This window comes from Boleophthalmus pectinirostris, unplaced genomic scaffold (genome assembly GCF_026225935.1).
Source record: "Boleophthalmus pectinirostris isolate CB_2022bp ecotype Guang Dong unplaced genomic scaffold, ASM2622593v1 HiC_scaffold_269, whole genome shotgun sequence".
In the NCBI taxonomy this organism is placed as follows: domain Eukaryota; kingdom Metazoa; phylum Chordata; class Actinopteri; order Gobiiformes; family Gobiidae; genus Boleophthalmus; species Boleophthalmus pectinirostris.
In genome coordinates, this window is record NW_026571258.1 from 1872 (window position 1) to 17735 (window position 15864).

Genomic DNA, 15864 nt, shown 5'->3' on the forward strand with positions numbered 1-15864 from the left:
AAAATTACTATGCTGTATGCTATTATTTATATTCTTGTCATGTACAACTAATTGAAAATAACTAATATATAACTAACGAATAATAACTGAATTCATCACTGCCTGCAAGCTATCCCCATATTATTATGTAATATGTCGTTGTGTAGATGCAAACAGATTGAAACAAAATAAAGATAAACTATCTGTTCAAATCAAACAGTGAATGTTTAGCATGGATAACTGTCAGGCTGTAGGAGCAGCACGTAGCAAAGTGCACTGTGTTCTGTGCTGTGGTGCTGTCAAATGCTGTAGCTTCAGTGGCTTCCGCAAATTGGGCGTTTCTGTTTCAGGGACAGAGGGTGCAATCAGTGATTACACAAGCAACTTAAGTGACCAGTAAAATTCACAAACATCTGCTTTACAATGATATTAAAAAGACGAAATAAAGATAATTTCGTAAAGCGATTTCGGTGAAACTGGTTCATCTTTAACTGTAAACTCCGCTCTTCCGGGCCACTGAATAATAACATCCTCAGTGTACAGCTTTGAAACAGGATCTCACTTGACCAATCACGACACAGATCTGTCTTGATTGATGGCACTATAGACCAATCACAGCGCTGGAAGTGTTTGACGGACAGTCGCTGCAGCTGTGGTGGGGGAAGGGCCGCTTAAGTTGACGGAACCGCCATCTTGAAAAGTGCCCTCTGCCGAGCTACCTTTTTTCGCGCCTGTTAGAATCAGTTTTTTAATGCTTTATTTTTTTCGGTGTTAGTTGTACGTTATTCCCAATGCTTGGTGAAGTCTTAGGACAAATGGCAAGATAGGATAGGCCCCGGATACCTGCCTTTTGCCTTTGTATGCCGGTAAGAAGATACACTTGTCAGCATATGGACTTGGTGCTGTAGAAACGATTACCCAGCAGTCTTTAGCCAGATAGCCGGCTAATAGCAGTTTGCTAACGAGAGGCATACAGTTGGCTGGATTGACACTCAGTCATCAGACTCTCGGTATATACCTGAATCTCTACATTTGTGTGTTTATTGCGTTTATTCGGGCTGAAACTGGAGTAAAACACATCTAATATGAGTAAAACTAAGGTGTTAGCATCGAAGCTTACGGCTACCGGTCAACGTGACGCAACTTCGCGTCAAAGCCTGTTTATTCGCTGTTTTCAGTAGTTTTATTTACTTTCACGTTGCACCAGCATAACCATTATGCCAGTTTGCACGGCGTGTTTTCTTATCCATCAACAGAAGCGTTACATTGGAGTGGGCCCAGGCTTGTAACATCACAGGGATAGGACATTGATCACATAAACTTCTACAGTAAAGTTATAAAATAACCTAGAAGATTGCATTAGTAGTTGTGGTATCTACTGTTGGTCCCTGGTTTATTTTCTTCGGTGGTTGTTATCTTACACAACTGTGCATGGTCACTGTATTTGATTAGTAATGGCCGGGTCTATAATTGATTAATTGGGACATTAATAGGGTTGGACGAAGTGCTTCACAAACTCTACTAATGGATAATCCTAAATTGGGTTTTCTATTAATAATTCTTTAATTCTCCTCTTACAAATGACTAGCGTCTCACATCACTGTTCTCATAGATTTGGATTTACCTGTCTGAAAAGGGGTGGGCTGAGAGGCAAGGTTTTGTTTACCAACATTCTTTGTAGCATGACATTAGTCTGTATCTTTTCTGTAATTATGTCAACTTATTGACATTTTAACTCGAAATGCAAATGTATAAATCCCTTTTTCGATCTTTAGCTGTTTATCACCCATTTAAAGACAAATGGAATAGTAGTCCAATAATATTTACCTTCTTGCTCTTCTACAGGTGTGCCATTGTGTGGGGTCCACTCAGTCTGCTTGTCTGTAAATCCAGCAAGTCTGGAATGGGCCAAATCCTACAGAGAGTAGAATACACTTGTTTTTAACCTAAGCTCCAGCATCTGGAGTAGAAATCTTACAGGTATGTGGCTGCTAATAACAGGTTTAACTTCTTAACTCGTTATTTTTGTCTCTTAAGTATTGTCGTCTTTTCTAGTCAACATGTTTTGGAAATTTGACCTCCACACCACGTCCCACATTGACACCCTTTTGGAGAAGGAAGATGTGACGTTGACAGAGATAATGGATGAGGATGATGTGCTGCAGGAGTGTAAAGCCCAGAACCATAAACTGGTGGACTTTTTGTTGCGACCTCAATGTATGGAAGACTTGGTGACATTCATCACACAAGAGCCAAACACCGATGTTGAGGAGAAAGTTAAATACAAGTATGATACTGTTTTAATGCTAATAAATACTGTAAAACATATATTGTAACCTTTTTATTAGAAGTAAATATGAGTGGAATTACTTTTTTGTAGAAGGTGAAATGTCTGCAACACTTTGTCTTTAGATACCCTAATATTTCATGCGAGCTGCTTACGTCAGATGTTGGTCAAATTAATGATCGTCTTGGAGAAGATGAGAAACTCTTGATGAAACTGTATGGCTTCCTTCAAAATGAACCACCACTGAACCCACTTCTGGCTAGTTTCTTCTCCAAGGTCCTTTCTATTCTTATAGGCCGCAAACCTGAACAGGTGAGCCTGTCACTTAAAGACCTTTTTATATTGTGTACAAGCCAAATTTAGTATTAACATTTCTTTGTTCTCTTACAGATAGTAGATTTTTTAAGAAAACGTGAGGATTTTGTTGACTTGATGATCCGGCACATTGGAACATCCGCCATCATGGACTTGCTGCTCAGAATGCTTACCTGCATTGAACCACAACAACTACGCCAGGACGTCCTCAGTGTATGTGGCTGTTATCATGTTAAATATTGGGGATGAAAGATTTGGGAAAGCATTGCAATTAGATTTGCAATTTATTTTCTGAATAGGATTCTCCTCAAAGATCACATTAAATATGTCCAGAAGAATTACCAAAACTGAAATATGAAGTGACAAACGAATGTAAGAATTTAGTTTGTACAGATCAAAACTACTACTTTATGCAGAGTAAGAAAGAATATTGTGTTGTGGAGGTAATTATAATTCACAAAAACTGCATTTGCTAATTGCATCTGCTTTTAACTTGTGAGTCTGATTTATTGCAATGAATCTTGTGACCCTATTCAGTGTCTTACAAGTTTCTGCCAATTAGACATACAATAAGGGCCATTGTTAATGAGCATTGTTAAGAATAGATGAAAGTACATCAGAACATTGTCTAACTGTTGATAAAACAAGCTTCCCTGTTCATTCATAGGACAAGTAATGGACTCTAGATTGTACAGTACTAAATGTATTGTGTACATAACCATACAACCAAAGCTAAGTGACCTTTGGAGCTAAATTGCATTATTGCAATAGCTTTAAGCACAGTACCTTAATTGTGTCACATCCTCCAGAAGACGCAGTAGATGTGGCCTCTTTCACCCCTCAATATTACTGTATGTTTTACTCCTGTGCATTTATGTTTTGTTATTAAATATTTACACAAGTTTATATTATACAGTTTTTAACATTACATTTGTCTTATGTTACCAGTGGCTTAATGAGGAAAAGATAATTCAGAGACTGATAAATGTGGTACAACCATCTCAAGATGAGGATGTGAGTTACAGTAGAATTCATTTCAGTGAAATGTTCAAATATTAAACTTTTTTATGGGTTTGTCTTGATTCTTTTAATTCTTTCTTCTATGAACAGAGACACTCCAATGCCTCCCAGTCCCTTTGTGAGATCATCAGACTAAGTAGAGACCAGATGTTTCAAGTCCAGGGCTGCACAGAACCTGACCCACTGCTTTCTACAATAGAGAAGTATGTAAAGCACAATACATATTAGTATACCTTAGGACAGTGGCTTAATTTAATATCTTATACTTTTCTGTCTACAGGCAGGAAACTGTTGAACAGCTGCTGTCCAATATTTTTGACTGTGAAAAAAATGAATCGGCAATTGTCAGTGTCATTCAGATCCTTCTCACGTTGTTTGAGATGAGGAGACCAGCGTATGTTATTTTTTAATTTGACCATATTTTCCTAATTTATGTTTTTTCTTGGAGTAATGCTAACTAATATTCCAAATTTTTATGTAGGTTTGAGGGTCATATGGAGTGCCTCCCTGGTATGTCTCACTCTTCATTCTCAGTAAATCAGAGCATCCTGGAGGCGGTGAGACCAAGACTGAAAGACTTTCATCAACTGCTTTTAGAACCTCCAAAGGTAAACACATTGTAATATATGCTTTATATCCTTTTTGTACTTTTATAACTTGGCTCTTTTTTATTCTTTTCTAACAGAAAAATGTGATGAAGACTACATGGGGAGTGTTGGACCCTCCTGTTGGCAACACCAGGTTAAATGTAGTCAGACTAGTCGCTAGTCTGTTACAGACCAACACACACAGCATTAACACAGAACTTATCAACCTCAACACACTGGGAGTTATTCTAGTGAGTTAAATTCATATTCATAGTATTTATGCAAAAGTTTTAAAATTTGTGTTTACAATAAATATATTTTTACAGGATATGTATTTCAAATACATCTGGAACAACTTTCTTCACATTCAAGTGGAGATCTGCACTGCCATGATCCTGGCTATGCCTTCAACCCCCACTGATATTCAGCAGGACAAAGACCAGGATGGCCCGAGGGAAAGCATCCTCATCAAACATGTAAGAATGGATTTGTGATTGTCTAGATACTTTACTAAAAATCTGATCTTAGAGCTTATATTTCATTTCAAACTAAATTGAGATCCCCCTCCCTTTTATTAGGGGTTCCCCAATGCTTTACGTATGACAGTTTGGCCTAAAAGACAAATCATATGTTTAATTATACATTATATTTGACTGAAATTTAAATGGTGGTTATTTTGTTCTTTTATATACAGTTGTTTCAAAAGTGCCAGTTTATCCAGAGAATTGTAGATGCATGGAACTCCAATGAACAAGAACAGTAAGTCTGCTTTATTTGAAATTCAAAAGCCCTTGTTTTGTTGCAGTTAATATAGGTTTCAATTAAACGTCAAACGGGTTTGCTAATGTACTCTTTATATTTATATTTAAGGGCGGAGGGTGGTCGGCGAAGAGGATACATGGGTCACCTCACAAGAATAGCTAATTCTATAGTCCACAACTGTGACAAAGGTCCCAATGGACCCCAGATACAACAGCTTATTTCAGGTAAAGCAGCTGTCATAATTCTATCATGTGCATTTACAGTCTTTCTGCCGAAATGTCTATTTGTTGTTTCCTTGTTGGCTGGGCACTGGGTAATGATTAGCTGAAGTGTACATAGTATACTATATGGACTGAAAAAGATGATTTCAGTTGTTATTTGTTATATCACAGAGCTGCCAGCAGAAGACAGGGAAAAATGGGAGGCATTTATTTCAGGACATTTGGCTGACACAAACAAGAGAAACACTGTTGATTTGGTGAGTATGGTCCCTTACAAAAAGTTAATTTTGCAGTTGAGCTTGAATTCTTCTATTAGATAATTTGTCAAATGTCCATGATTAGGTCAACACACATCACATCCATTCATCAAGTGACGACGAGGTGGACTTCAAAGACAGTGGTTTTCACCAAGATTCCTCTCTGCAACAAGTATGATTTTAATATTTTGCCATATTTAATGACTTTTTCAATAGTAATTGTAATGTAACTAACAACTACCTAGTTATTAAATTTGAAGTTTTTAGGCATTTCATTACATTTCAAGTAATTGCCAGCATTCTGTGTAGCTAAGTCTATATCAATATCATTGGTCCTGGGCTTTGCCAGGCCTTTTCTGATTATCAGATGCAACAAATGACGTCCAATTTTATTGAGCAGTTCGGCTTCAATGACGAAGAGTTTGCTGATCAGGACGATGTGGTGGAGTAAGTATTTTAGTAGCACTATTTCTGAACTGTTACTATAAATCATTATTTCAACATAATTAATAATATTGCATCTGCATTTGACATGACAAATATCATCATTTGTCACAGATGTGAAATGCAGGCATTGTAAAAAATGTTTTGTTTTCATTTGGTGTAGTTTAATATGGATATAAGTCATTTATTCTGATCAAAAACTTTCCTTTTTGATGCCACAGTATTCCCTTCGATAGAATATCAGACATCAACTTTTCACTAAATACAAATGAAAGTGTAAGTACTATCACCTTTGTACCGATAGATTAAATTACCAATTAAATCTAAATTTAAGGTATTGCTGTCTTTCCAGGCAAATATAGCCTTGTTTGAGGCCCGCTGTAAGGAGAAAATCCAGCAGTTTGAAGACGCTGGTTCAGATGAGGAAGATATTTGGGATGAAAAAGATGTGACCTTTGCACCAGAGGCACAGAGGCGCCCCAGGTATTTTGAACTATTTTAATACGAATGACAGAATTGGAATAGCAGACTCACAAGGTGGAAGGGAACCCATTATTTATATGCATACTATTATTTATGACCAGATTTAATTAACAGAAATGCAATGCCTTTGTGTGCATTTTAGAAGTTCAGGTAGTACAGACAGTGAGGAGAGCACAGACTCAGAAGAGGAGGAGGTCAAGAGAGACCCCTTCGAAGCTGCTGCTCCCAGCACTGATGACAGAATGGAAGTGGACACAGGTCTGTTTTATTCTAATAATAGTTTCATGGTCTTTTTCCTCACATTTACCAGTGCCTTTATTCCTATACAATGTAGGGCCAGTATGGACAGCTAACTTTGATGACATACCAATGGACACAGGTACCTCTACTGCCTCAGCTGCCAACCCCAACAGTTCTTCTACATCCTCATCCACAGATGGTCCTGCAGAGGTCTCATGGAGCTCCCTGCCTTCATCCACATCCAACTCTGAAACAGGCTGGGCCAATTTCTGCAACTTCAACTCAGTCAGGTACCCCAATCTTCTTTAGCAGCTCAAGCCTCCACAGGCATGGGCATGTTGGCTCATTACATGTGTTTTATCGTAGTCCCAAAGACCCTCTGAGGTGCAACTCTCCTGTTGCTATGGAGACCAGCTTAGAGACTGATCCACTTGGGGTAAACGCACCTCTGCAACATGAAGGTACAAATTGCATTGTAAAATATTTCTTTCTTTTAGCCAGCACACCTCACCAAAATGCAGCTAAAGCTACAAATAATATTATGCATTTTATTTATTTTTTTTTCCTGTTGTTTGTCTTAAACTAAATTCATAATTAAAAATGTCATTCTACAGACCAGTGTTTTTAAAAGTGAGCTGAACGGGATTTTTAATTAACTTTCATTCTTGTAATTGTCTAGACTGTGATGGCTGGTTAGACAACAATGAAGTCCCTCCTTCCTCCCCAAAAGACTCTAGTGAATCAAAATCAGAGGAGTCGTCGGAGCAGCGGAGCATCACTGAGACGGTCATCAACGGCTCCATGAAGGAGACAGTCAGCCTCACTGTAGACGCCAAGACGGAGACCGCCGTCTTCAAGAGGTTTGGACTCACACTTCAGCTCTGAAACAACTCACTTTACCACCACGTCTAATGGCCTTTTATGATGTCAAATGATATTTAAAAATTTTAAGACTAAAATGTTCTATTTAAAAAGGGCTTTTGGTCTAATCTAAATGTAATTCACTATATTATTTATAAGATTGGCATGTGGTAAGATATTTGAGAACCCAGGGGGAAAATCAGAATGTATAGTATGTTCCCTCTGCATGCTTTTTAAAGAATAGTCTGGTGGGGTAGGTTCTTCAGTTCTATCAATAGTTCCATTAGGAGCTGCCTGTCCCTCTCTTTACTTGTTGATCTACATTATGTTGTCTGTGTGTCTGAGTAAATAACTGTCCAGAGAAGTGACTGACACTTACAACCTGAGCTTCCCCTCCTTTCTTTCTTGCTGTGCGTTATTGGTGTGGGCTTCTTCAGAGTGTTGAAATCTTATCGGTATGTACAGCCAATCAGAGATCAGCCTGCAGCCGTGATGTAGTCTTGTTGTCACGTCAACCACCACAACAACCACTTTTCTTTCCCAGTTATTATCTTGTCTTTGATTCTAGCTCCTTACTTTATTTCATATTTCCATTCTGCATGTCTTTCTTCAAAGTACAGTTCTCTTTTAAGTACTTGCAAACCTTTATTTTAAGCATATTGGCATATATATGCTTTTCATGCAATATTTCACCTGTGCGTTCAGAGATGGATGCAGTAACCACCTGGTGGTGCACAAAAACGTAAGAAGCACTGATATTTTGTAAGGGGGAGACTTTGTGGAATTAACTTTATTGAAAATAATATATAATGTTCAAGTAAAATATAGTTGTACAGTACACTGCTGTTTACTGAGGGGTCCAGTTTTGAAGAAACCAGACTGAGAAACTATGTAATTACACAGAACAGTGTTTGTAGGCAATTTGATACAATTGTCGAATAGTAGATAAAAATGCATTTTTGATTTGGTGTAACTGATCTGTGATTTGATAAAGTGGAAAACTTAATTGTTGGTAGACCTTCAGTCTGTTATAACAGGCTGTGCATGTGGTGAAGTTTTGCTTTCAGGGCTCATTATACATATGTACTGGTGGTTCTCTGAGACAAAGCAAGACAGACGGCTGGTTCAATTGTTTGAATATATGTCTGCCTGCTATTTCTTGGCACTGAAGCAACAGAGTAAATACTGTTGTTTTTTTGTTTTAGTTTAGTTTTTTGTTTTTTTTACAGAAAATTCAGTTGACTTTCTCCATTTGCTGTACATTTTTGTCTTCACTGTATCCTCTGTGCCCCATTCAACACTTCATCCTTTCTTTTGCTGTGTGCTGTGTCAGTCAGTTCAGCATGCGTCACTTTTCCTCATACTGTGTGTTGTGTGGTTGTACTATATAGTCATTGAATTAATGCATTATTTTTATATATTGTTCCAGTGATGAAGAGAAGAGTCTTTCACCAGAGAAATATTCAGTTGGGGACAGCGGAGATCCTGAGAAAGCTGAGCTGAACAGTCCAGCTGCCGCCTGCTGTCCAAAAAAAGGGTCAGAATCCTTACTGTGACTTTTGAATTCTATACATTTTTATAATAATAATTTATGCGAAATATTGTGTTTTTGACAGCAGTGAGAAAGTATCTAACGGTCCTCTTGAAGAGATGTCCCCTACTGAAGAGGCCAAGTATGTGATTTCAAATTTACTATTAATGCTTTGTGGATTTGTGTATTGAAATTAACAGCGTTTTTAATCTGTGTTCTCATTAGGCCAGAGGCGTCTTCCCCTTCCCCAGAGGCAGCTGTAAATGGTCCTGTGTGAGTGACGTAGTGCACATGTGTGGCCAGCCTGTGGTGCCCCCGGGCCCCTCCTCCCCGGCCGGTCAGTGGAGGCCTCCGATCAGAGCTGTACCAATCATACACCCCTCCAGGATCAGCAATAGTCCCACGAGCTCACCACCACTGACACACAGACAGTTGTACAGACCTGAGATGGACTCAAGACACGTGTGACACACTCAAAATGAATACAGAAGATTTTTCTGCATTTGTTTTATAAGCTGTTGTTCTTAAGGGGTTATGTGCAACTGATATCTTGCCACTCAAAATTAAATAGTCATGTTGCAATAGCTAAAGAAATGATTGTATGAATAAAATATTTTACAAAAAGACAAATGTATACTAGAAACATGGGGATTTAACACCGGAGAAGGTGTAGTACAACTAAACTGGTTTTACTTGTGAATCGATTTGTGAAACACGATATATTTGACAGTTTCACCCTCCAATGCTCTGTTTTATTTTTGCTGTTAATGTTTTATGTAAATATTTTTTCTTGTGGTCTTCAGCAATGAGACTGATTTAAAAAGTCAATTTTTGTATTTATTTTGCGATAGTTCCTTAAGGGATATACTAACCTGTGTCCCCTTTTGAGCTTTCATACTATCTTGTGTTCTTCTCATGACACTTCTCTCAACACTGCTTGAGCAAGAAGCTGCTAATGTGTGGGTTGCACCTAAGCAAGTGCTAGTGTCTCCAGGAAGTTTTCTACCACTTTTGATACCAGACGTCTTTTTGTTCCAAATTTTGTTTTAGGTGCACTTAGATGTTTCCAGGCATAAATGTCACACATCTGTATGTGCATCTTATAAAAAACTCAATTTGACTGGGCCTGGAAAAACAACCTGCTACCAGCTTACCACTTCTAACCTAATGACTTGTACGTATTAGAGAAGAGCAGCAGGTACCACGTGACTGTGGGGGTTGCTAAAGGGGCGTTGTTGAGCATTTATTAATAAAAGTGCGCACAGACGTTGGAAATATGTTGCAGCGTTGACTACGAAAGTTATTTTTTTTATTTTTAAATTTTGGGGAAAGTAATGTAAAATTAAATTTTATATGGTTATTTTACAATCCTACAGATGTCGCTAGGCTGTCTAGGTGGTGGTTAGAGAAAGGTCAGATGTCGCAAGATATGCAATAAATGTCTGGAAGTATTCGTTGCTAGGGCAGTTTTGGTAAATTTCTATATTTTGTGTTTTACTTACACAGTTTTATTAGATTTATTTGCAACCATTAAACTAATATAGGGTTATTAACGGATAGATCAGGGGTGTCCAAACGTTTTTCTTAGAGGGCCACATATGGAAACATTTTAAGTGGAGGGGCCACAGATTGATGTTCAATACAGGGTCATTCCACGCCATTTCACAGAATTTCCAGAAAATCTTACACATCATGTTTTTTAAAAATTTTGAAAAAATTACCAGCTGGTCCCTTACTATCATGTACCAGCCCTGTGAAGTTTTAGTGATTTTCGATCATTACTTTTCAAGTTACAGCTCATTTTATGAGGGGAGTATGTGTCGATTTACGGGCCCAAAATCGCGTCATTTTTTCTTGGCCGTGTTCACAGGTCGATATCTCCGTAAGTATCACACATATAGGACTGAAATTTTGTAGGCTTGTAGTCCTCTACTCTGTGTTCACATACCATCTATCGAAAGTTTTGTATTACAACTCCTTGTCATTTTATATGAACTTTAAAAAAAAAACAAAAAAACATAAATTTCCGTGGCATACCATTTAGCCCCCTTTTAAACCTACTTGTAGGTGTAGGAGACCCTTAAATTTTTTTTTGAGAATCAAGATATAGATATGTACTAGGACTGTTAAAAGAAATCACCAAATGTTGAAAATTTTAAATAGGTTATGTGTGAGGATCCTGAAAATGCAACATGTTTCGATCTTCACATGTAATTTATGGCATGTAGGTAGTGATAAAAATGTTTTGAATACTTTTTGTTTGAAAGACCAGAAAAAGACCTTTCATATGGTACCAAACATATGTATTTTATGAAGCTCCTTCAATTTTTTATTGTATCTTGAACATTCACATTTGACACAATGACACAAGTATACAGTGACCATGTACTATATTTTATTCCAGCAGCTAAAGCTCCCAAACATGAAGAAAGAACAAGAATGAATCAACAGGATGTGTTACAAGTTACCTAAAAACCCAGAACACAGAACATGTATGTCTTATTCGTCATCAGTATCGGTAGGCACATCTTCATAAACCAGCAGTCAGTCCCGAAGCTTTTGGATTTTTCTGGCCGAGGTCAGCATGGACACTCCCCACAAGCTTGAACACCAGAATTCTCCTCAACCTGTAGAGGCTTTTTCATCCCTGGTGGATTGGTTTTAGATGGTTCAGTTGACCATCTTGACTGGGGTATGGCCTTGTAAGTTGAATCAGGCGCTTCCTCATCTGTGCACTTCGTTAATTTCTTGGGAGTAGGCTCTTGGTCCCATGGTGATCCAAACATGTACTGGCTCTCTTAAAATATATAACAAAAAGAACTTCAAAACAAATGTGCATTTGGAACTATATAGGTCCACCCCAGAATAAAGATTAATATGATTTTTTATATGCAATAAATTCTCACAAATCCTGAAATTTCCCTTAAATGGACAACCTTAACACTTTCCATTTAAGGCTCCATAAGAGCTGCTCAGGCGATCCAAACATGATAGGGAACTGTTTCCTCACTTCTTGGCTGCTTCCGGATGTTTGAGTTTCTTGCGCATCTAAATCTATTGTAAAGTTGTGCATAGTCTTGAACATCAATGTGCCGTCCACAACTAAGAGAAGACAATATAATATTGTTGAACATGACTTGATTGTTTCTTTAATATGAGAATAATTTACAGCTGTTTTCTTGGATGTCATATAACCTGTCACCTTCTCAGATACCTTGTTAGATCAAAATTATTATCAAACCATTTGATTCAGTCTTTAAATGTTTAGTGATGTTAGCTGCTGGAATAAAACATAGTGCATGGTCACTGTACTCGTGTCATTGTGTCTTGCACTATAACTGAGCCTCAAAAACACGAATGTTCAAGATACAATAAAAAACTGAAGGAGCCTCATAAAATACGTTTGGTACCATATGAAAGGTCTTTTTCTGGTCTTTCAAACAAAAGTTATTCAATTTTTTTTTTCATCACTACCCACATGCCATAAATTACATGTAAAAATCGGACCATGTTGCATTTTCTTGTTTTTAACAGGACCCTCACATATAACCTATTTAAAATTTTCAACATTTGGTGATTTCTTTTAACAGTCCTAGTACATATCTTGATTCTCAAAAAAAAAATAAATAAAAAGGGTCTCCTACACCTACAAGTAGGTTTAAAAAGGGGCTAAAAATGTTACGCCACAGAAATTAACGAGTTTTTTTGTTTGTTTGTTTGTTTGTTTTTTCATTTTTAAGTTCATATAAAATGACAAGGAGTTGTGATACCAAACTTTCGATAGATGTTATTTGAACACAGAGTAGAGGACTACAAGCCTACATAATTTCAGCCCTCTATGTGTGATACTTACGGAGATATCGACCTGTGAAAACGGCTGAGAAAAAATGATGCGATTTTGTGCCCGTAAATTGACACATACTTCCCTCACTAAATGAGCTGTAACTTGAAAAGTAATGATCGAAAATCACTAAAACTTCACAGGGCTGGTACATGATAGTAAGGGACTATTTAATATTTTTTAAAAATTTTTAGAGATCGAATTGCGTGGACCATTGGGTAAAATGGCGTGGAATGACTCTACAACAAGTTTTTTCAGATGGATTCACTTTAGACAGAGCTGCAGTACATATAAAGAGGCTTGGAACACACATTTGGTGCATATCAAAATCAACGGAATGCTGAGGTTATACTTATAGAAATGCTTGAATTGGCATATAAAATGTACTATTTTTGATCCTTTCGGCCAATCCAGCAGGAAGCCTGAGGGCCGCGTTTGGACATTCCTGTGCCTCTAAGGACTAGGAAAGAAAACAAATTATCTTGACTTAAGTCAGAGCAAATGATGGTTAGTGCTTCATGGAAAGTGGAGGTGTGACCATGACGGCGTTATGGATTTATTATTAAAGCCTTAAAAATGTGTGTTTATGAAAATGTGGCCAGGAACTACAATTCCCATGACTGGTCGTGAGTCGCATACCAATGACGTCAGAAGTAGTTGGGTACAGGATTATCCTGATGCCATCCACTTGGCAGGAGAAGTTTCCTGGGAAATTATTTTTTCCTTCTGTTCATTACACTCTGATGTGAAGCATGGTTGACCGATACAGTGAGATTGGCTTCGTCCAACAAATACTTGGTCTAAATTTGGTGCCAAGGAAAAATGGTACACTTGGAAACGACACATCTTTGAGTGACTTCTCGGGTGAGCTAGCGTCATGCTAATGTTTGTAGCATTTTAAGCGTCTCGTCTTATACTTTTTTGCGATTGGCTTTGTATTACTCTTATTTTTATTTAGAGTGTCATGCAGATCCTACGTAAATGTGTTGGTTTAACATAAATGTCGTTAACTTCGTTGGCTTATGTGTGTTAATTTAACGACGAACCGCTTAGCCCGAACAGCTAGTCTGCTAACACCTCGCACGTAGTTAACTATAGTTAACTACTAGCAACTACTTGCTTGCTCTCAGTCCCAGTTATGAAATATTGCTTTTTATCTATAGAGATGTGGTACGGGGTGTTCCTTTGGGCAGCTGTCTCGTCCCTGATCTTCCACCTGCCTGCCGCACTGCTGTCATTGGCCACTCTCCGCCAGCATAAAATCGCCCGCTTCATGCCCATCGCCATCATTCTCATGGGCATCATTGGACCAGTCTGTGGAGGTGTTCTTACAAGTAAGTTATTAAATTTTCCCCTGTTGGTCGGTAACTGAAAACATGTAAATTATTAAGAGAACTACATATTTTCTCATTTTTTTCCATTATGTAGGTGCGGCGATCGCTGGTGTGTACAAGGCAGCTGGGAAGAGGATGATCTCTCTTGAAGCTCTGGTGTTCGGTGTGGGCCAGTCATTTTGCGTTCTCATAATCTCTTTCCTCAGGGTTTTAGCTACACTTTAGCAGGGCCCCATTGTGAGCTCACTGTGACTGCAAGTAGAGAGCTCCATGTTTGGAGCTGGACCAACTGACATCATTTCTTTGAAATGAACACTAATTTTTGGACTAAAATTTAACCCTTTTCTCTAGAGTGCCTGTCTACAATACTCCAGACCTGTTTGTCCAAATCAGGGATAGAAAACTACTCAAAGTATGGGTTGCTGGCTGAGATACTGCTCTATATTTATTCATTGCATTGTAGTGCCCAAACTGTAAATGTAGTTTCCAAGCTGGAGATGCTGTAATATGAAACAACGACTGTATGTAAAAAGTTAAATATTTCCAGAATGTTAAAGGTTTAAAGCCTGAAACTGTTGCAGACATGCATCTGCGCCAACTGTAAACTGAGGAGGCAAGAACATTAAGCTCATTAAGTACAGGTGAACATGGACATATAAAGAGATTTATGTCCTTCATTGTTATGTTATTGTCTGATGTTTTAGATTTTTTGAGCAAAAACTGCCCTTGACGGCAATCATATGTCTATAATTTATTGTGAATGTATTGTAAAATGTCTAGATAATTTTGAGTATAATTTTTGAGTCTTAGGCATTTTTAAACTCTTTGTTTTAGGTTCATCCTTGATTAGAGCCTGTTCTTGTCATTTGACAATTTCCACACCTTAATTGTATATAAAATGTGTGATAATTATTTATTTGCTTTGTTTGTATGAAACAAATGATTTAACTGTACATCCATTGATGAGGATGCAAATGATTTTTCCCCGGATATTGTAAAGTTGTACTTTGCAAATTTGCATAAATTATTTTTACATGCTCAGATTTGACTTTCTTTGATTGACATTACATTTACATAATCATTTAAAACAACAAATTAAGCTGTTGGAACAAATAGAGACAGTTACCCTCCTGCACAAGGTCTAAAAACCCAAACTATTTTATTCATTCTATTCTTTCCTTTTGAGCTTCAGGACGGGAAAAGACACTGGTGACTCAGAGGAAAAGATTGGGTCTCAGAAGAAAGCCATTTTAAGATGACACTGCATTGGAAGCAGGATGAGCTCAGTCCTCATTAGACCCACTTTTTCAGACCATTCATTGAGTCTTTATTAAAGAGAGGTGTAGAAAATGAAATAAATCAGTCACAAATTCACTTACTTTTATGGTCAGGTATTTATTGTCAGTTGATTTTAACATGTATAATATAAAAGGCCTCAAATGGTTTCATGGTACTGCTCTTCTTGGTCCGTCTACTCCCTCTTTTTGTAGTCCTCCAGATGAGCCAGGACCCAGCCACTCGGGCCCAGGATTACTGCAAACATGCATGTGAGGGCAAACGCCTGCTCCTACAATAAATACACACATGGGTTATTAGGACTTGCTTTTAGATAAGTAACTTCATGAACATTAGCCTACTCAAAATATTATTCTGAGATTTTGCCTACTTTTATAATGATACAAAATTGGAACAAACGAGTGTA

General features: G+C 37.7%; 2 protein-coding genes across 5 annotated transcripts; both read left to right on the forward strand.

Annotated features, from left to right (window-relative positions):
* Window positions 1-655: 655 nt before the first annotated feature.
* On the forward strand, window positions 656-10262 carry ppp6r3 (protein phosphatase 6, regulatory subunit 3). Of its 4 annotated transcripts, none has more exons than XM_055159748.1 (25): window positions 656-845; window positions 1825-1959; window positions 2035-2266; window positions 2392-2578; window positions 2657-2794; window positions 3530-3595; window positions 3692-3804; window positions 3882-3995; window positions 4083-4209; window positions 4287-4439; window positions 4515-4664; window positions 4883-4947; window positions 5059-5174; window positions 5343-5428; window positions 5514-5600; window positions 5778-5875; window positions 6094-6148; window positions 6225-6355; window positions 6498-6613; window positions 6690-6885; window positions 6962-7056; window positions 7275-7455; window positions 8886-8993; window positions 9073-9129; window positions 9213-10262. In XM_055159748.1, exons 3-25 carry the CDS (start codon window positions 2040-2042, stop codon window positions 9262-9264), a joined length of 2718 nt encoding a protein of 905 aa, XP_055015723.1. In that variant the 5' UTR covers window positions 656-845; window positions 1825-1959; window positions 2035-2039; the 3' UTR covers window positions 9265-10262. The 4 variants fall into 4 exon arrangements, with proteins under 4 accessions (XP_055015723.1, XP_055015724.1, XP_055015725.1 ...); XM_055159749.1 differs by having other exon boundaries at window positions 5796-5875; XM_055159750.1 differs by having other exon boundaries at window positions 5829-5875.
* A 2767-nt stretch (window positions 10263-13029) lies between these two features.
* Window positions 13030-15203, forward strand: tmem170a (transmembrane protein 170A). The gene is made up of 3 exons (XM_020935283.2): window positions 13030-13692; window positions 13992-14162; window positions 14257-15203. Exons 1-3 carry the CDS (start codon window positions 13581-13583, stop codon window positions 14385-14387), a joined length of 414 nt encoding a protein of 137 aa, XP_020790942.1. The 5' UTR covers window positions 13030-13580; the 3' UTR covers window positions 14388-15203.
* Window positions 15204-15864: the final 661 nt, after the last annotated feature.